The 21,250-nt window shown below is 42.5% G+C and overlaps 1 protein-coding gene across 3 annotated transcripts in view; it reads right to left on the bottom strand.

The window, feature by feature from the left end:
- DIAPH2 (diaphanous related formin 2) overlaps positions 1-14,105 on the bottom strand; it is a 168,100-nt gene extending 153,995 nt beyond the window's left edge. For all 3 annotated transcript variants that reach the window (XM_084213270.1, XM_084213271.1, XM_084213272.1), the window contains exon 1: positions 13,861-14,105. In XM_084213270.1, the coding sequence (XP_084069396.1) occupies positions 13,861-13,977 (117 nt within the window). In that variant the 5' untranslated portion in view covers positions 13,978-14,105. The remainder of the gene's footprint in view (positions 1-13,860) is intronic.
- Positions 14,106-21,250: the final 7,145 nt, after the last annotated feature.

Genomic DNA, 21,250 nt, shown 5'->3' with positions numbered 1-21,250 from the left:
GACAGCCAGGCAAGCAAGAAGTTCTGAAACTCCATATACATTTTAGGAGCTACTTGTACGAGAACATTTTTTTCCCCTTCTCATTTAAGCACTGTCAATCTCTGCCAGAAGCTGGAACAGGATCATCTACCCCATCTCTACACTTATATTGCATTTGTCACTCAAACTCCTCTGGGCAAAGTACAGAATACTAAAACAAGATAGCACACTGCATTTTTGCAGACCCTGCAAGCACTCTTCCCAGATATCCTTCTAGGTGCACAACTCCACTGCTGCCAGCAGCCACACGAGATAAGCAGCACATCTAACAGGTAGGAGAGACACTGCAAGTAGCTGGAGGCAAAGTCAAGGCACTTCTGTACCCACAGATCCTCACACAATTTTGACAGTCTCTTGTACTAACAAAGAAATTGCACTTCCAGGCTGATTTCAGAACATAACCCAAAAGTAGTTTACCTCCCTAGACAGAAATTTAAGATATTGCAGATTCTGTAGTCCTCTAGCATTATTCTTTCTGCCATCTATGAGACAGCCAGAGAGCAACACAAGACAGAAAACTCTGTACCTTCCTGGCTTGTTAAAGACACTGAGTCCCTGTTTGCAGGAGCAGCCCAAGGGAAAAGGCTTCACAAAAATCCCTAGAGAAACATTTGCAGATAAGGGATATCAAATTAACATTTATATCTAAAATATATATACAATTTAAGACAGCTGTAGATCATCTCTCCCAGTTATAATGTCAACACAAACCACAGAATTTCTTCAGCTTCTACACCAGAGAACTATTTCCTACTGACTTACATAGTTCTGTACTTAGCAGATTTAAGTGATAGAGCTTCTCCCTTCCAAACACAGCCTTTCCTGTCCATCAACAGTTAATATCATTTTCTAGTCACTCTTCCCAGTCTCAGTTTACTCTGTGTATCTGGCTACTTTTATAAGCACAGACAGATCACGACAGTAAATCACACAAAAATAATAGCACACACTAATGCACCTGCACCAGACAATTCTTTTATCTCTAAAGGTCTCAGCCAAGTTAATATTCAGAGTAATTGAAATCTTGCACATGAAAACAGCAGAAAGATATTTGTAGATCACTACATTTCCTGATGCAGAAATCACTGCTTCCTCATGCAAACAATGCAGGCTACAGCAGCAACAATGTCACATTCACAGAATTCAATTACTTGAGGTGATTGCACCAACTTTTAATACAAAACTCACACCAAGGCTACTTTTTTATACCTTTTCCTAACTTGTGTTTTAATAAAACCTTCCAAATCACTTGAGCTAGCCATGAGTTGTACACTGAGGTACATTTACATGGATTGATTATATTCAAGTATTACTTTCCCATGTTCTTAATTATTATGCTCAGGAGTCTCACTCTCACCACAAAAATCAAATCAGCAGCAACTCCCAGATCACCACATGCAGAATGAGCAATGATCAGCTGGGTAACTTCTAAACCTAACAGCAATTTTTACTCCACTGACCAGGCAAACTGTGTTGTGCTGGAACACCCATTTCTGCAGCCAGGCTGCAAGCTCAGGGAGCAGCTCCCACTGTGCCCAGCAAAGCTCATTCTCTAGGGGTAGCAACCAGAAACTTGACCTTCTCTCAACTTCCTTGGGTTTTTATTATTTTTTTTTCTCTTTTAACTGAACTGATACTGCTGTTTTCTAGAATTTACCTCGACTTCAACACCTGCAAAAGCCATGGTAAAGTTTCACTCAAGGACAAGACCTTTTAATTTGCATACAAGCAGCAAAGGAATAGCTTCCCATATGAGCACCTGAACCCAGGGAGTTTAAAGGGATGCCATCCTGGTTAATATTTGAAGTACAAAAAGTTGTCTGCATCTTGAATCTAGGTCTTAGTCACAAAATAGAATTCACTCCTACAACCTCTGTTCTTCAGTTCAGAGAATGAATAATGTTCCCATTAGACAATTTAACCATCTGTTAACATATTCAGCTTTGGAATTAAATCTGAAAAGGCACCTGGGAAATGGTGAAAAGATACCCAAGCTATTAAAGCTCATGTGCAGAAACCAGGACTACACACTCATTTAGGCCTTTCAAGATCTTTACCCATGATGAAGTATACCTGACATTTTGTGAATTATATTTTTACTAATTTTATTACTAATGTCTGCTTTAGCATAATATTTTTCACACTTCGAGGAGCATTCACTATGCTTTCAGAAAAACCTTGAAATGACTGTTGTAATCCATCTGCTTTCTCCAAAACACTTGAATTGAGCAATACCAATGGTTTTGTTACTATTGTTGTACATTTACATTTGGGCTATATGACACCATATGGAAAAAATCATGTTTGCCTTGCAGCTGCTTGCTTCACAAACTCCTTGAATGTGCATTATTCAACGTTTTAAATCAAGGCTTAACCTAGAGCCTGAGCATGGAGGGAAGCACAGGCTGCCAAAATGCAGATGGAGAACTGTTGGCATCCCTGAGTCAGGGCAGGATGGCACCACCCCCCAGAGGGAAGCTGCCAGCTTTGCCCAATTTCTCCACTTTTTCCCCAGGAGAATGACCATCCACAAATGAGCAATGCTCCAGAAATAAGTTTGACAATTCCTCGTGCTAAATAAAGCCCGAGGCTGGTAAATCATTAACAGCAGAGGGCACCAATCCTTAATCACCTGCTGGGAGATGCCTCAGCACTGCTCCCAAACAGAAGGGGAGGGAACACATGCCAAAGGATGGGGATCATATCAGACACTCCCCTCACAAATGCCAGGGACTGAGCTTTTACAAAAGAGCAAATTCAGTCAGAAATTGAAAAAAAAAAAATCACTGTAAACAAACAGTCAATTTCATCAGCTTTGTAACTGAAGATACAAAAGGAGTTGAGGAAGACATCTGACCTTTTTTTTAATACATATATAATTTGAAGCTCAAAACTGCCATCAGTGTTTTGAAAAGTTTTTTTCAGACAATGGTTTCTTGGTGCTCATTAATAAGTAAGCTTTAAAAACCAGAAAAAAAATTACAAGTTTTTATTCTAAAAGCTGCAGTTCCATGTCAGTCTAAGCCAACAAAATTGCTGGGTGTGAGACACAGAGCAAGGGTGGCACAGGACACTCAGATCAGGTTCCACTGATCTGAGAACCATTTAATTGCAGAGACAAATTAAGGAAGTCCCAGCATTTTCCAGAGCCACAGCTGAAATCCAAACACTTCCCATCAAGTCTCCCCAGCAGCTGTATCAGACAAGGGCTCACATCCCTGCTACCCAGCTGCAGAGCTCCCCAGGCAGCCCTTGCTCCAGCCAGGAGCTGGGTCCTGCTCTGCTGCCTGGGCATCCTGCAAGGATTGCTTTGAGCACCTGGAAAAAGTGCAGCAGGCTTTTCATTAGAGACACCACAATTTTCATAGCACAAAAACACAGTCTCTCCTCAGAATGCTCTACAGCTTTTACATTCCTCACTTGAAACTATCAACAGTTTGCTGTTAAAGCTTTTGCAAGTTAGCCTTTGAAAAAGCCAAGTTGCTTTCCTGCAAAGTGTGCCTAGCAGCACAGCGCTCAGCACTGGATCTCTGCTGCTTGCTTTTCAAAAATATGGTTGACCTTTGAGGTTTTAGGGAACTTGGCTTTTGCTTTTTGGGTATAATGTTATTGTGAAGTGCTTTTGAAATATTCTGGAACAGTTAAACTGGAAAAACTACGTCAAAACAATTCCTGACATAATACGTGCAGACTTTATCTCAGTTTTATGCTGAGATACAAGCAGTGGGATTGATCTCTTTGCTTCCATGCCAGGGGCAGCACAAAGCAGTTTTTCTGAGAGCAATACTTGATGTGCACTGAATTGCTGCTCACCTTTGGCTCCTGCTCTGGCCCTCCTGGGTGCAGGTGCTGAGCTTTTCATTGAGACACTCTGGGGAGCTGCTGGGACCGAGTGGGAGCTGTTGCACAGCTCTGAGGTGGGTCAGTGGAGAGGAGTGAGAGCAGGTCTCCTTTTATGCCTCACCTCCTCAAGAGACACCTTTTCATCATGATGAGAGTCATCTTTGCTCTGACTGAGCTGCAATCCTAGTTCTTACCCTTTTAACCACAATCACACACCTTGAACCTGAAATTAATCTTTTGTTGTAACATAAGTATTTTCTCTCAAGAGGAGCAACTTGACAGAGTTGAAGTTATCTTGAAAATTGAAGCAGAAACTGCTTTGAGAAATTTCTTCACTCTAATACTTGCACTAATACTTACACTTTTTTTTTCATTTCAGCTTACTTGCTTTCTCTATGACAGTGTACACAGGACAGCCCAATAGCCCTGCAAGGGAGAGGCTCAGCTTCTATAAACTTTTCTTGCTGTTCTGCGCAGAGACGGATTTGGTAAGATTTTGCACTGCATGCTGGTGGCTGTGTAGAACATCTCTTGCTCTTGTGGGTACAGTAAACACTGAAATAAGTGTCAGACTCCATTTGGATTTTCCTACGAAACCATTTGAGAAGTTAAACTGGCAGAATGCATCTGTTGGGAGAGGAATGATGCACTTTAAAATAAAGCAGAACACCCACAGCAAGCTGCAGGAGCTTCACTGGATACTGGGCAGCTCCTTGGAAATGGAATAGATTGCCTTTGATAGGCTTTGAGAAAGTGAGAACATGTGTATCTGCTTTGTTTGGGTTGTTTTGTAAGAAAATCCAACCAACCAAACCACAGCCCACAAACAAACTGGCAGCAGAAGGGGTGCAGTGAGCCAAAGGAGCTGGAATTCCTTGTGAAGAACATTCATTTTGTCTGTACTCAGCAGACTTGGAACATGGTCACAGGGATCATGTCAACAACTTAGAATAATGTTGTCTGTCTTCCAAGACAGACCTACTAGTAAAGAGCAAGTACACAATCAGAGCAGTATTTGATCCCTGCATTACCATAAGTTAATGAAAAAGACACTTTTTTCTCCCTTAATAATAAATGATATGATACTAAAACTTGGAAAAATGAGTAGTGCTGCTGTCAAAGCAGGGAACTCTGGCTTTTCCTCACAGAACTGAAATTCAGGGTTAAATAATTTCCACAGGCATGGACCATAATGTACCTCAAGAGGCAAAGAATATTGAGTTGAACAATGTACAGCTGCTGTGTCACACTCCAGGTCTTCCTGTCCTCTTCCCTATTCTTTCCTGTTTATAACAGCATCCTTAGAAGATTTGTCCTTTGGGGAAGTAGGAAATGAAGCACCATGTGAACAGAAAGGAATTACATTGTACTTAATAATGAGGAATCCCATGGTATCACTTGACTTCAGTACAGGTGAGGGTCCCTATTAAGAAACTGGAATTCAGGACATTACAGAAATTTGTCATAGATTGTGGAGAATCTTATTGTCTGCTAAAGGAGATCTAAAGGAGATGAGCAAAAAAAAAAAAGTTTATCTTAATATTAAGTGTTCAATGTGCTCTGGCTATCTCAGAACACTCACATGAATTTTATAAAGGTTTTTCAAAAACAATTCTTTTGAAATATCAAATGTTAACTGATGGGATTACTGCTTATCTTAGAAGGCATTCAGGAATCAGTCTGAATCACAGAACAGTGTAAACTAACCTTAATGGATTTAGGAAGCCTGTCCTATCCACCCAACCTTTGTCTGAAGAATGCATATTAAAAATGCAAATTTCCTTTCGGGTTTCCAGGCAGAAATTTCACCAAACCCTTCTGCTGCACTCTTCACCTTTCCAGTTTGGGAACATCTCCACCAAGCTACAATAAACTGGAGGATGAAAACAAAATGCAGTGCTGTGCATTTGTCACTGTACACTTTCCTTCAGTGTGTACAAATCAGAGAGCAAAGTTACTGTGCAGCTCCCCAGGAGGGGCAGGGCCAGCCTGAAGGATGGCAGTGGGCTCAGCTCCTGGGGCAGCTGTGGAACTTGGCCATCTTCGTGGCTGGCACAAAACCTCAAACATACATGGCACCAGTGCATATTCTCAGCCTGATGTGCTGCTGCCTTCTTTCTTCTTTATGGAAATTCTCCCCTGTTCTAATACAACTGGGACACACAACCACTTCAACTCTTAATAACTGTCAAGTTCTCATCTACTCCTGTACTCACACAATTACAAATGCAAACATCCAGCACAGCTCCATTATGAAACCCAAGTACTTCAGAAGTTACTCAAATTTAACAGACAAAAATAATTCACAGCAAGAGAAAGAACACAAAGAACCAAAATGCAGAGAACGAAGCAGAAAACTTTATACTGCACAAGAATTAACAGCTTGTATTCTGTTATTAGGGGCTAGAATCTAATGAATCTCATGTTGGCTTTGTATTTGTTCCTGACAAAGCTACACTCTCTAAAAACACTGAACCACAGGCACCCTTAAAGGTCATTATAACAACCATCATTAGCTCTTACCATATTAAGAAGGAGAAATGAACTGCAGAACTAGCATTTCTCCTGACCAAGTACTTATTTTGTCTTGTTCCACCATCCCTGAGCCCAAACTGAATTTATACAGAGCCACCTGTGAACACATAACCAACAAATTGTGACAAAAAGGCGTCCACAGGGACATTGAAGGTCTCAGGTTATTTCCTCTCACCTTCATGCCTGCACATGGAACAGTTTGTTCATGTGACTCCAGCCAGGACAAAGTTATTAATGTTTGACCAGCTAATCCCTGGACCAAGAACCAGGCCTGCGTCCCTCAAACCAACCTGCACCCACCAATCCTGCAATTCCCTCAGCCTTTGGAACATAAAAATCACAGCTGCTCTCCTGGCTGAAGAGCAACAGTCCTTCAATACCAGGGCTTGGGATTCTACAGCACTATGCCCCAAATATTTTAAAATTTTTATTTAGAAACTTGTTCTAAACTGCGAGGCAGCAATGCTCTAAGTTCCACAATCCTCAAGCAAGTTGTTCTGTATTTATTCTGACTCAAAGGGACAAACTAAATGTGTTAATGGGGTCTTGTTATAAAAAGAAAAGTTCCTATTTCTACAATAAGTAGGGCAGCAGTAAGTGTGTTAATACATATATTCACATACACACAAATATCACTAAGGAATGCAAGGCAGTACCTTTTCCAATGACATTGTTTTTAATCAGCCACTTTCACACTAACATTTTCAGCCTTTGAAACAAGTTTAAACTGTTACAAATTGAAAAGATTTCTAGTAACACTATGCAAAGAACACGTACAGGCAGCAGACACATCAGACATTCACCATATTCATCATTTTCTCCATTAGCCTCCTCTGCAAGGATTTTCTCTGAGGATCACTCAAAGGAAGGGAGCCTGACAAGAAAGCTGCCTGCCACAAGCACCACCTCAACACTGCCCTTCCCTCACTCTCCCAAGGGTTTCCTGTTGACATGGGAGGAGCCAGTATCCATTAGAAACTCCTCAGAACATTTTTGCCTTTCACAACACACAAGGTGTGGTGACATTACACTATGCACTACACCTTCAGGCCAAATATTACCACACCCAGGTGAACCGAAAACCTTCAGGAGCTGAAGCAAACCATAAAATTCCTATTGGTGGCTTGTTCCAGAACTGAACTTCCAAGGTATTTCTCCATTTCTATAAATCAGAAGAGTCCATGATTTAGATCATGATGTACATCACAATATCATTTCACTGCCACAGCAGATCCTTCTCAGATCTGGGCTGCTATCACACCATGACCAGGTGATCAGGAGAGGAGGGCTGAAAAGCAGACACAATTCCATGGAACTGGTGGATGAACTTTAGACAAACTCATCCAACAGGAGGAGTTATAATGTGCCATAATTCCAGGCTCATTGGTTCTAGGCAATAATCAAAGATGACCAAATAGTACAGGAGTGGTTCTGACAGGTTCATTTCAGGACCTTGTCTGTCCCACTGCCACACCAAACTGATGTCAGCAGAGCACCAAGGGGAGCAGGGAGAGAGCTGGAGCCCACACTGCTCCCTAAAAAAGCCAATTCTTGACCTGGCACCCCTTTCTCCCATACAATTTATTGTTACCAGGTATACACCTTTGCCTTGAGGGCTGTGTTAGTGCACACAACATCCCACCTATTTACCTGGGAGGAAGCTACAGGTGAAGGTGGAATCCTTGTGCTGCTCACTCCTCCAATGCTGCAGCAAAAAGCCACTTCACTGACAAGATCTGAAGATCAGTTTGATACAAAACCAATATGCAAGTTTAAGACAAGTTATCTTTGTCTACCTGCAGCTTTATCAATTGCTAGACAAATACTAAAGAAGGTTTTTTAACTGTTTCAATCTCCCAAAATTATCTGCTCTACCACCATAGCTGATTTTAAGAAAAAAAAACCTTATTTCCTCCTAAACAAAGTTACTGCATTGTTTTTTTGTAAGGAATAATGATATAAAAACTGTAAGCAACTGCTAAAACCATTCATTTGAGTAATTTGCTAACTTCTTGTGCTTCAAGGTTGAATAAGCAAACTGATGAAGAACAAACTGAAATTGACAGTTACTCCAGCAGCAACTGACATTGCTTGTTGTACTCTGAATTTGGACAAGGATGAAAAGAATCAGAGGGATCTTATTAGCCAATACTGCTTTATTGTTTACTTCTAGAGAGCTGCAAATGATGCAGAAATCATGAAGTCATCATCTTGTAGCCCACTCCATGGGGAAAGGCAGATCTTTTCCTTCTGCTGGGTCACCAGCAATCCTAATTCTGGGACACCAGAACAAAGTTCATCCTTGAACATTCAGCACCACACTGCCTGCAGTCTCAGAAAGCACCACTTCCATCCGCTGTGACACTGTCAGTCCCCACAGCTGCCTTTCACCCAGCCTGGGTGGAATCTGCTCTGTTTGCAAAGCTTCCTGTAGTGTACAGAAGTGCTCTACAGTTTTGTCTTACAAGGAGTAGTTCAGGAAGTTTAATTACCACAGATAGGCTTATCACTGTCTCTATCACCTCACATGGTGTTAACAGCAATTCCCATTAAAAGCTCCAGCATTTACCTAAACATCAGCATCGAGCCTGCCCTTCCCTCCATGTCAGCAGCAGTGCCTGACCAGGACAAGTCCAAGTAACAGAAGCTCCAGAAGACATTAATTTTACTCTTCAGTAATGATTGCACCCTTGAAAACTTCTGTCCTGGTTTAGGGCAAATTTGGGAGAAAAACTGTGTGCTTCTTCTTCCTCGCTCTTTGCCCTCAGAACCAGTCTTAAAGGTGCAAAATGATTCCTGGGTTAGACCAATGGGGATACAAGCATCATAAAGTCACCCCGGGACAGCTTCACTTGCTGAAACACCCTGACTTTGATCTGGTAATATCAAGTCTCTTTTAGAACACAAGCATTTTGGTGCACTTCTTCCTCAAGCATACACTTGAAACAAGAACTCTCTGCAGGCATGCACAGATCTCACTCAGAGACACTGTGATTTCAAATGTAAGACATTTGATTTGATTGCCAAAAATCTCTGCTCAACCTGACTCATAGTTCACGTATGCAGTGCACAGATATCTAAAGGAGTCATGCAAGAAGAACACTGCCTTTTTTTTTTTTTTTTGGTGGGTCCTGCAGCACACAGTCTGTCTGACAAGGATTGATAGGCACAGTTTAAATCACTCCACTCCTGAACTGATATGGGTGGTGCAACTCAGCTGGGAAACCTCTCCCAAGCGCACTCAGGTTACTTCTGTTTTAAAGTGACTTCATAAAAACTTTTATCCCACTGTTTGATGCCAGGTTATGGCATATTAGTCAGAATGCTGAGTTCCTAGCTTTTCTCAAAGCTCACATGGTTTAAAAGACTTCAGTGTTAAGCACAAACAATTTCTGCTTTTAAAACAAAATATGAGATGCTCCTTGGGTGAATCACCAAATCCACTTGCTCTCCAATTAAAGGAGCTCTCTCTTCCCCCTAACAATTTGTTTTGCAAGTTACACAACATCTTTCTCCTAATCTGATTTTAAAGGCCACAACACACTCAGAAGGCAGCTCCTTTCAGAAATGTGGTCTGTAGGAAGTGGAGAATCCTGCACTGAACAGCTCCCACACAGACCTGGAGGGAACCTGGGGGTAAAGCAGTGAGTGCTAGCATGTCCTGGCCACCACGTGCTTCTGCTAATCCTACAGTGACACGAGATATTAACTGGAATTAAAAACACCACCAAAACCACTGGCCACATGAATTTCTCATCAGGCAGTGCTCTACCACTCCCAGAGCACCCCAGACCCTGTTACAGCACCTTTTTTCAAGTGCTGACTCACAAAACCACAGACGTTTGAATGGATCTCATTCTTTTCTCAGGGCAGCCCAAAAAGCAGAGTCACCCACCAAATTCACATCAGCATGCTAAAGACTCTATCCAGGTTCAGAACTTGAAAACCTCCAGCATCAGTGATTTCAGTGTCTCTGACCAACAAACACTTCATCCTTCAAACCACCTTCCCCTTTGAGTCTCCTCTCCAGCTCCTTTCTATGACCTCTGTCTCCCCTTCTTCTGCCATGAGCTCCTGTCAAAAGTCTGACTTCAACTTCTCAACCAAAAAGATGCTCAGCTTGCCAGGCCCTTGGTAAGCTACCCCAGCTCTGTCAAACCAGAGCTGCCACTCTCAAGCACTTCCCATTTCCTAGGTCCCTGACAGAATTATCTATTTCCCATGTGACTGAAGCGTGGAGGAGAGCAAAGAACATCTGAGTTAAGCATTAACCAACAGAGGAATCCCAGCAATCTCCCTGACAACCTTAATTTAGTGTGTTTGCCCTAGCAGAACAGGCATGCTTTAAAACAAGCAAATTAGCATGTTGCCAAACCCATGAAGTGCTCTCTGCCACCTCCTGCCAGCCTATTCTCAGGGCTGACGTGAGATCAGATGATTGTTTGCCAAAACAATCTCGATCTTTTTTCTGCGCATTTCACTGTAAACAAAAATGACGACAAAAATACCAGGCACTTATTCCAACCTCTAGTCCTTAAGCCAGAAAAAAAAAAAAAAAAAAGGGAAAAAACCCCCAAAACACCAACCCAGAGCTCCCTCAGCAGCAGTTGAGTCCAGGTGCTCTTAACAGTGATATCAAACTTCAGTAAAATACTCCAGTTTACACACTGCTACTATAAAAACTGGAACTAAATTCTCATTGTGCAGCTCAGTCACATTCAACAAATTGCATGAAACCTGAACACCTCTCCCAACTACCTAAAGCAGAAAATAAATGAATTAGTAGTCCTGATCCAGCTCACTTTTAATTACTTGTGTGTGTATATAGTCAATTGTCTTACAGAGAAATACTTAAAGCATTGTTTTCCTTCCCAGCACAGATTCTCTCCCAACAGCACAGTCCTACTTCCTGTCCATCAGGAAAAGTGCCATTGATCAGGCTGCAGCCCTTAAAAACCCCACCAAACAAAGCACTGCACTCCTGCAGGCAGAGCAGCACTGCACACCTTTTAGTTTCAGATGAAGAGAACAGGGAAATAAAAACCTTCCACCTTTCTATTCTAGTTTCCCTTCCCTCAGGATAATGACTTCAGTTCCTAGCCCTCTGTCACCTAGAGCCATTTTTATCATAAAAAAATCATTTTTCTGGACTTCTTCCCAAGGATTTGCCTAATTTCAGCTCCTGTGCTAGGAACCAAAAATACTTTCTCCTCTGTATGTAGCTGCACAGCCTGTCCCAGCAAGCCCTTGCTCAGCACTCCCCTGGATGTGTGAAATAAGTTTGGGAGGAGGCACACTCCTGTCAGCACACTGAGCTCCTGGAATTACACCCAACACTTCACAGGGAGTGCAGGTTGATTTGCAACTCCACTGAAACTCGATGAATTGGAAGTTACAAAGATGAACCAAGAAAACCTCCACACCCAGCTGTGAGGAACTTTGGATATGAACTCAGTGAAACTCAGCACAGCACAAACAGTGTGGCTTCCTTGCCACAAGTCCCAAACACATCCTTATCTTGCACAAAGAAGAGAACAGGGATGAGGTGCAAGTAAGAGTGCTCTGCCAGTGCCTGGGGACACTGCCACCCCAGCAGAACCAACTCCTCATTCTACTTAAAACCAGCAAAATTTTGTAGGACAACTCTCCTGTATGATGAATGAAGCCTTTCTCTGATTACAGGTTTGTTCTTCCCTAACAAACCCACGGCAATCATTGGTAAATCTGGCTGTCCAGTCACCCCAACTCAGTTTAAAGCACACCTGAATCCCAGCCCTTTTTCTCCCTCACAAGTAAATCTCTGTTCGTGTCAGGTACATCATGTCCAGAATGAAAAAAATCTGCTTTCCTATTCAACACACTTGCTCAATTACATCATCAAAGGCCAGTCACTAACCCTAGGGCAAAACTATCTTTCAGATGGCTCTGATTTGAGCAACATATCTCTGCTCTGATCCAGGGTGCTGCTGGACTGCAATCATCCACCCCCTCAAGAAACAAGAGCATACTGCTGTGAATGAAGTCAAATATTAACATAATGTTCTTTTTTTCCACTCAATGGAACAATGAAAGTTTATTCCAGTGATTCTAAAATAAGCGAATAGACCATGCAATGGAAATAGTCATCCTGTTCAATCCAATTTTGAGCTCATTTCACTTTGATTTTTCAAATTATGTGTTTCTAGCAGAACAGAGTTCTCTTATGCTAGAGCAAAATTCAAATTTATGTTCACAGCTACTAAGAGAAGCACTTCCCTGAGTGATTTTTGAATCACTTCCCTGCAGGAATCTTCAGGCAGCCTTCTTATGTACTTTAGCAGGAAATAGTAGGGGTAGTATAAACACACCCAAAGGTGCTGTTTATACAAAGTTTATCCTACGCAAGGAAACATGAGTTTGTTTCCAATAACACCATGAAACAAAACAAGACACCACACTTGCTTATCTTTTGCCAAGATACACTTAGTCAATTTTAATACAAGGGCAGTTCAAGCCATTCAGGCTTCTGACTGCCACCCTTTGAAACAATTGCAACAAAAAACCCAAACAAACAACAAGAACCCGAACTGAAATTGTCAGGCTGATTATCTGAAAGCTCTACGCTCACTAAAGGAACACACAGTGGGAGAACTTCAAAACTGACTTAGTTTTACCAGTATCGGGGAAAGCCCTTGCAACAGGTTAAATAAAGTTTGCAACTTTAGTACTCTCTCCAAGGAGAGGACTCAAGGAGTTATAAATGTCTGCTACACTGTTGCTCTTGGAAATACAGCAAGAACTGAACTAAATCGGGTCGATTCAACACGTGCAACTGGCAAATGTAAACACACAAAGGTAAACACTGTCACATTACAGGTTTTGCTGCTGCAGCATGTATGAACTGTGACACAACCCAGTGATGCTGCCTTGAACTCTACCTGCATTTTGATTTATCAGGTCTGTCCGTAAAAAGATCAACGAGCACAGCCATTATAAGCAAACTACAGTCCTAAACAGGATTTACGTTCAAAAAAGCCATGAGACACCACCCAGTTTCTGAAATTGTTTTCCCATTAAGTGAGAGGTTCCATTGGCAAGCACGTGGTTTGCATCACGATCACCGCGTTCTGGATGGTTCAGCCGGGGCCGGCCGCACCCGGCTCCGGCCGCGGAGCGGGGCAGAGGTTGCGGAGCAGCGCTGGCGCTGTCCCTGTCCCCTCCCGAGCGTGGGAACTCCGCTGCCGCCCGCGCTCAGCGCCCACCCGGCCCCGGGCAGCGGCACCGCGGCCCGGCCCTTCTGGGCGCTGCCTCTCCGGGAGCCCCCGAACCCCCACGGAACCCCGGAACGCGGGGCCGCTAATCCCCGGGAAGGCTCCCGCGCCCCGCATCGCCCGCTGGAAGCGGCGCATCCGCGCCCCCGGCTGCTGCCGCCGCTCGAGCCCGGGCCGTTCCCCGCCCGCTCACCAGCTTGGGCTTGTTCCGGCTCTCCTCTTCCGCGGCGCGCCCGCCGCGCTTCGCGTTCATCCTGCCGGAGCTCAGCGGCTCCTCGCCGCCCGCGCCCGGAGCCGCGTGTCCGTCCATGGCTCCGCGGGGCTGCCCCCGCCGGGCCGAGCCGAGCCGAGCCGGGCCGAGCCGAGCGCTCACGGCCGCACCGGCCCCATGGGCCCCCCGCGCCCGCTCCGCCCGGGGCGGCTCCGCTGCTGCCCCGGCCCCGCCGCGCACGCGCACGGCCCGCCCGAGCCACCGCGCCTGAGCGGGCGGCGCGCGCATGCGCCCCTGCGGCAGCGGGCAGCAAATGGCGGAACCGTGAGGGGCGCTCGGAACGCCCCCGGCTCCAACGCCCCCGGCTCGGCCCGGAGCGGGGAAGCGCCCGGCCGCCTCCCGGGCCGCGGTTATGGCACGGTGCGCTGGGAGGAGCCGTGCACTGCCCGGCCTGCCATGGGCGGGACACCTGCCGCGAGCACGGGTGTCTGCAGTCCCCGTCCCACCTGGCCTTGGGCACGCCCAGCGATCCACGGGCAGGCACACCTCTCTCGGCAGCCCGTGCTAAGGCCGCACCTCCGCGCAGGATTAGGATTTCAATTAGGATTCCTTCCTAATATCGAATGGAAACCTTCGCTCTTCCATTTGAACCCATTCCCCCGTGTTCTGTCACTACGTGCTCTTGTAAATTGCCTTTCCCAATGTTTGGTGAAAGTTCCCGGCAGGGTCTGGAAGGCCGCTTAGAGCACCCCAAAGCTGCCTCTCTCTTCTCCAGGCTGAACGATATCTGAATCATCCGCCGTGGATTACAACAATGAAAAACTGTTTGAACCGTTGCTGTGGAGTCCAGAATCCCCTTGGCCAAGCCTTGATGTGTAAACTGAAGGAGTCTCAGGACGCTCTCTATCAGCACAGACAGAGGAAAATCACGGGCCACATGTCTGGTTATTAAAGGCATCATGCTGATAGATGCATCATGTCAATATCGTGGCTGTTTTTAAAAGAAAAATGAACATTTTGTGTTGGTATAGCTGAATCCATACCTGCTAAATTATGTTGAGAAAGCAGTGATGAACACCATCATGATCCGTTGTTTTGGTGGGACAAGGGCAATCCTTTGCAGTTTGCATTCAGCTATAAATGTATCAGTTTATTGCCTTATAGGAGAGAGTCCTAAAAGACAAACAAGACAGAAGAGTGAATTTCTGATCTCTAATACATACACAGTGATACAAAGCCTGAAATTCAGGGGGCTTTCTGTTTCTTGTGAGTCTCCAAGGCTTACCTGAGTACTGGGAGAAATACTTATCTTTTAAATCAAGCAATGAAAACCTGTTGATAAAATCTGACAATACCAGCTTTCAAATAAAAAGACAGCTGTAAAACTGGCAGGCATCTTGAAATCAAAGTAGAATCTTGGCAGCGGAAGTTAGGAGGTTATAAAATAGGCCAGTCTGTCTAGATGCTCTGTTGTAAAATTTTCTTAGAGATTCATCTCTTCTTCCCTGTATAAATCTTCCTTTTTCTCATTGTGTTGATTTTAGCAATAATTATTTGGACATAGTTTATGATACCATCTTAACCATACCTAAGTTGTAATGATGAAATTAATCAAGTAATCATTAATTTAATCGCTTGTTTGCAACATCAGGCAATGCCATGTTATTTCCAACTACATCCATTTATAGTTTACAGGATATGATTCTACAGCACCAATTTAACAGTGGTTTGTTTAAAAAAATGCTCAAATCTGTTTTTTTCTTCTTTTCAATGGGCTCTAATGACCATTTTGAGTTTTCTCTGCTGTCTCTATTTTTCTGTTTTAAGCAGCACCCGTATCTGGAGCACAAAGTTCAGTCAGTCTGCATTCAGAGAAAACAGAGAAGAATTTCCAACAGCCTGGCATCTCTGTGCACAAATTGAAGAGTTTTTAAACCAAATTCTGTAGCATTGTTGTTCAGCACACCTTCTTAAGTGCTCAAGAACTTTTTGTCCTCACATGGTCTAAATTTGCCACAATGCTGCTCATACTGCACTAGCCAAGTGTTTTTCAGTAAAACCTTTACATTAACTGACCTCTAAGATTCAGGAGCAGCTGGCACAACAGACCAAAAATAATTTGCAGTGTGAGTGAAAGCAAGCGTATGTGTGAGAAATTGAGAAAACTGAGCAAATGTACAGTCAGGCCTTGAGTTAATTTAGTTTTGAGAGAGTAGAACTCAGATTGTATTCCTGATTTTAGCAAAACATGAAAAAAAACAGTGAAGTCAGGTGCGGGGATGCCACACATCACCAAAAACATCACAGGGGATTTGTTGTTGTAGTGCTGGTATGTATGTTAGATAGCATGAGTTGTAACAACATTACAGTGCAAGGATTTCATATTGTCAGGGCTTCATACCTCCTCAATGTGTCTCACAAGCAGCTCCTCTATGCACTGCCTGTGCCTGGTCCTTGCAGCATCATCTGGCTCCTCTTTCCCCAGATCCCACCACTCCACTCTTTTATACCCCCTGCTCTTACTGGCTACATGTATGGCCTGTTAAGATCAGGAATTATCAGTGTAATTGATAATTGTAATTGGTCCAGCTGCAACTCACTGGGGGATAAGATCACCTTCCATACCACCTGCATTCTCCCATTCTGTATCCCCCTACACTGGTACATTGTAATTAATGTACCCTTGTCTGAGTGATGGAGAAAAGATGTGCAACCATCGGGCTGCAGCTGCATCATGTGATGAAAAGTCATCCCACAGCTGCTCTTAGTTCCCCTTCCTGGGTTTGCCTGCTCTCCTGGGACAGATGGCTGCTTGCTTACCAGAGTGATTTCATTTTTTAAACTCTGATTTACAAATGCTTTGCAAGTCTCCATTTGGAGATTTCAGCTGTGGCTTAAAATTGTTTGTGTTGTACAAAACATTGCTCCAGGATTTGCTGGAGACCTGCTTTTGAAAGGCTTGCTATAGATAAAGTGCCATTAGATCCACTTCACAGCCTCCTCAGCAGAAGTTAAAGCCTGTTGTTTTCTTTTTGAAAATGTTTTTAGTCATATTGCTGCATTTTAGAGTTCTTCCCCCACCCCACTCCAGTTTCCAGGACTGAGAAGCAAATATTCCATGTATGAACTGAGGACCTTTATGACCATATAAACTCTGCAGGTAGTTCCAAGCAAAAGGAGTGAAAAGGAATAATACAGCTATCTCAATTAGGAAAAAACATATAGGGAAAAGCCCCTCAACATCAACATGAAACAAAGAAAAAACCCTCCAGAAAACCACAGCTCTGCCTAAGGCAGGCAGACAAACCTCATTTTGGCAGACACTGCAATGCAGTATTTTGGCTCAACTCCGAGAGCAACAGTGTGGCCTGAGGGTGGAAACGAGTAGTTGTACAAACTGTTCTTAACTTGGCTTCATCTCTGAAGCAAATGGATTTCAGAACTATTCATTACAAACAGCATTTCACAACACTGCAAACATGTAACTCCAAAGAGCCGCTGCTCTGTAGGTGCTGGCATTTCTCCTTATGTGTGATCTCAGTCCCATTGAGTCACACAACCACAGCAGCTCTCAGAGACCACACAATTACCTGACAGCAAAATGATCAGGCACTAATAAGCATGAGGCATTCTGAGCATCCCCAAAATGTGCATGATTTTATATCTGAGCTGATGAAATAGGCCTCTGAGGATGACTGGCTAACCCAGCAATAGGCGATCTTACAGCTCTTAACACTCTCCCTCTAAACACCAAAAGTTCAGTCATGCAGGGTTGCAGGAGGCACTCACTCCAAGCATATCCCAAAAGGAAAATGATGCTGGATTTGTGAGAATTCATAATTCAGTGGTAGAATTTCCATTTTCCAGACAAGGCATAGGTTTCTGCTCGAAAAGTGCAGCTGACAAATCACCAGAGCAGCAATTCACTTTTAGTCCCTGGGAAATGTTCTGGTCTCCACATTTCTGGAACTGAAGAAGTTAACAGTGTTGTAGTCTTTGTCCTAACTGCACTGGAGGAAACAAAAAAAAAGGAAAAAGTAATTACTCTGTATGCTACCAGAAGAGAAAGCACACAGTATTTAACTTAACCACAAACAGGAAATATGTTGCTAAGTCACCCAGCAGTACATTCCCAGCTTTTCATCCAGAAATTCTATGTCATTAGCACAACCACTGTACCACAGGGAACACACCACAATCCTTCCCCTGCTCCTGGTGAGCTGGAAGCTTTTCTCTCTTCTTGATCAGTGTCATTACTGCAGTCAGTTTTTACTCTCCTGTCTCTTTCTCCTTTTTGCAGTTTTAGTTGGAATCAATTTACATTGAGGAATTTTAAAAAATTCCTGAATTTCTCTTCGGATGGAAATCAGTCTAAGCATGTTGACAGTGCATGAGAATGTGGTAAATAACAAGGAAAGCATGGGGTTGAACAGCTTATCTTAACAGGTGGGAAAATAGGATTAGAAGTATTAACTGCTAAGCAATTAAAATAAATGAAGAGCGTTAATTGCATATGAATAGATAGTCTCTATTGACAAAACTACCTCGCTTTCTAAACAATACTCTCTTAGACTACTTAATAAATATCATTTATTTGCAACTCAAATCCACAGAAAATCCACTCACTGATAATTCCAAGAATTATTTGTTTGCTAAAACTTTATATAATCTAAACCATAATTTCCTGGCTTTCTAGAGGCAATAATTGAACATTCTGTAGTGTTTCTGTAAATGAGGCCACAAGAAGTTACTGTCACACACGTATAAAATTTATTAGTGATTGGAAGGTACATTAAAACATCTTACATTAACCTTTTAAAAAATGTTAATTAAAACTGATTCTGAACATTCATTTGAATGGCTCGGGCTGACACTTCAGCAAGGTTAATTCTCCCTGGCTGCAGTTTGTTTTTAACCAGCTGTGAGGTGGCTGCACCACAGCTCATTTATTGGGCTTTAAACTTTTCAGTTCCAAGACAACTTACACGTTTTGCCTTGTAGGAAGAGGAAGTTGAGTTTCCCACCTATTGTTCAGGAAAGATTTCACATTGAATATGTTGGGGAGGTAATTGTGCTTACAGCAAACCTCCAGTTCAACCTGCCTGACTAAATCCAGCTCTGATTTAAAATCTAAGGCTGGATGAGCTCTACCATTATGAAATGATACAGTAAAAATATGAAGTTTACTTGTGTTAAGACACTTTTTTCATTAAACTGAATAATTGTTTTAATCTGGAAAAAAATCATTAGAGATTTTAATTTACTCCAGGCCAGGCTCCCCTAATACTTAGGAAACAAAACATCAGTACAGTTTTTTAGGTTTATATATATATTTTCCAAAGTGTTTCTTCTCTGTAAGATGCATTTCCCCTCCTTGAAGCAGTGAACTGATTCAGGTGAATTGTCTGGTCACTCTTTTCTCCATTTTGACCCCTCAGTCTATAATTCTAGATCCCAACAAGGTTTATCTTCTCCAAAAGATTTTCTGCTTCCAGGTTTTAACAGAACAGCAAGAAAACATAGTTCTTGCTCCATTCATGCTTTTTAGAAACAAGGAATGTATAAAAAAATAGCACAGGGTTGTTTCAGAGGACAACGTAAAAAATAGAAGAAATTATTTTGCTTGATTTTGGACTTTTTCCACAAGAAAAACTAAGCAAACTGCTGATATATGAAGTAATGGTAATTAGTTAATAATTGATGCTCTTTTTCCCCTTTTACCTTTCAAATATCCTATTCCATTGAACAATCAGAACTTTTTGCACTAGTACTTCTATTTTTTCCCAGCATTTTATATTCTAGGACACAACTCCTCAATGTTAATAAAACACATTTATGTCTCATAATACTTTATGAGTTTTCTTCCAAGCCTGAAAGAACTGCAAATGAACTGCACAGAGAGAAAAAAAAATGTTAACATTGCCACTAAACACTGGATTCCAGTTTTTAAACATACAATTATTATTACTCATATGTGCTACCCTACTTATATTTTTTAACAATATAGTACATCTTTTTGATTTAGAGTCAAATCCCAACAGTAACTGTGGATTTAAATAGAGTATTCAAGGTCTCAGTAAAAGCTACTCATTTTTCACTCTTTTTCTGTCATCCCTGGTGGTTTAGGCACCCAGCACCTCTGTTTTGTCTGACTCAGTGCAATTCTGTCACTGCCTGCAGTTCTGCAGAAGGAAACTGAAAACCTGTTTCTTCACACTGGGACTTTCATTTTCCCCTCGAAGGCTCCTGGAGGCTTTCCCTCTCTGTTCTGCACATCTCCCCACAGCCCCATGGCTGAGTTCTCAGCTTATCTTGCTGTGGGATCTTCCCCAAATTGTTTGGAAAATGTCTTTTGATGTTCGTATCTCACAGCACAATTTGCTTCTCAAACATGACTGAACAGCTCAAAATAAACTCCTTTTATTTACTGCAAGGCTTCCCTCGACCACATTCAGCACTAGAGATGTTTCTATTCATCCTGCTTTTGTACATCTTCACAGCTTTTCACAAAAACTAAATACCACAGCAATTTTCTTAATAAACCACATTTCTATAGCTGCCCAGGGCCACTCAAAGCATGACAGAACCAAACTGGGCATTTAATGGTCAGGCTGGGAACTTTCCTATTTTATTGATTTTGTCTATAAAGAAAGCTCTATCACAGTGTTTATCATTTCTGTACATGACACAAACCCCTAACAAATAAGAATTCTACAGTGCAGGGGATGAATAATTCTCAGTGGAGTAGCTTGAAATGTCTCTCTCCATAGCCCATACTTCAACAAGCAGATTTCTGGGCGGAAATAAAGTTCATTTTGATGGAATTAATGCACAGGGTGAAGGCATTAGTAATGCTAATGAAGAGCTTCCAGGCAGATGGACAGAAATAGGCCTGATTAAAGCTAAAGATCATGTTACAAAATCTTTGTTCAAATTGTTCAATGGAAGAATAAGATAAAAACTTGTGGAATGTTCACACATGGTCATTGCCTGTTCAGCATATTAATAACAGCTGCACTTACTAGAAAGAGATGGATTTTTCTTTTGTATTTAACTCTTCTGCCCTGTGGGTAGCACATATCATTTATTGGGGTCTGTGGAGGGACTTCCATCACCACATCTGGACCAAAGGTTTTTCCTTTGCTAACTTTACCTATGCCAACTCCACTAAAGCCCATTTTTGGGGACAATAAAGGGACACATTTTACAATTGTGTCCTTTTACAGGAGCTAACAGTGGGATTATTTAAGCAGTTTCTTTCAAGGGTGATAAACCAGTGGTATGATGCAGTTCTTTACTATGTAAACTAATTTTATTATATAATTTCCTCATGTTATTTAAATGACTGACAGAGTTAAATACCTTGAAAAGC

This window comes from Fringilla coelebs (genome assembly GCF_963513975.1).
Source record: "Fringilla coelebs genome assembly, chromosome: 11".
Lineage (NCBI taxonomy): Eukaryota > Metazoa > Chordata > Aves > Passeriformes > Fringillidae > Fringilla > Fringilla coelebs.
The sequence above is the reverse complement of the archived record's forward strand: the minus strand, read 5'-3'. Positions and strand labels throughout refer to the sequence as shown.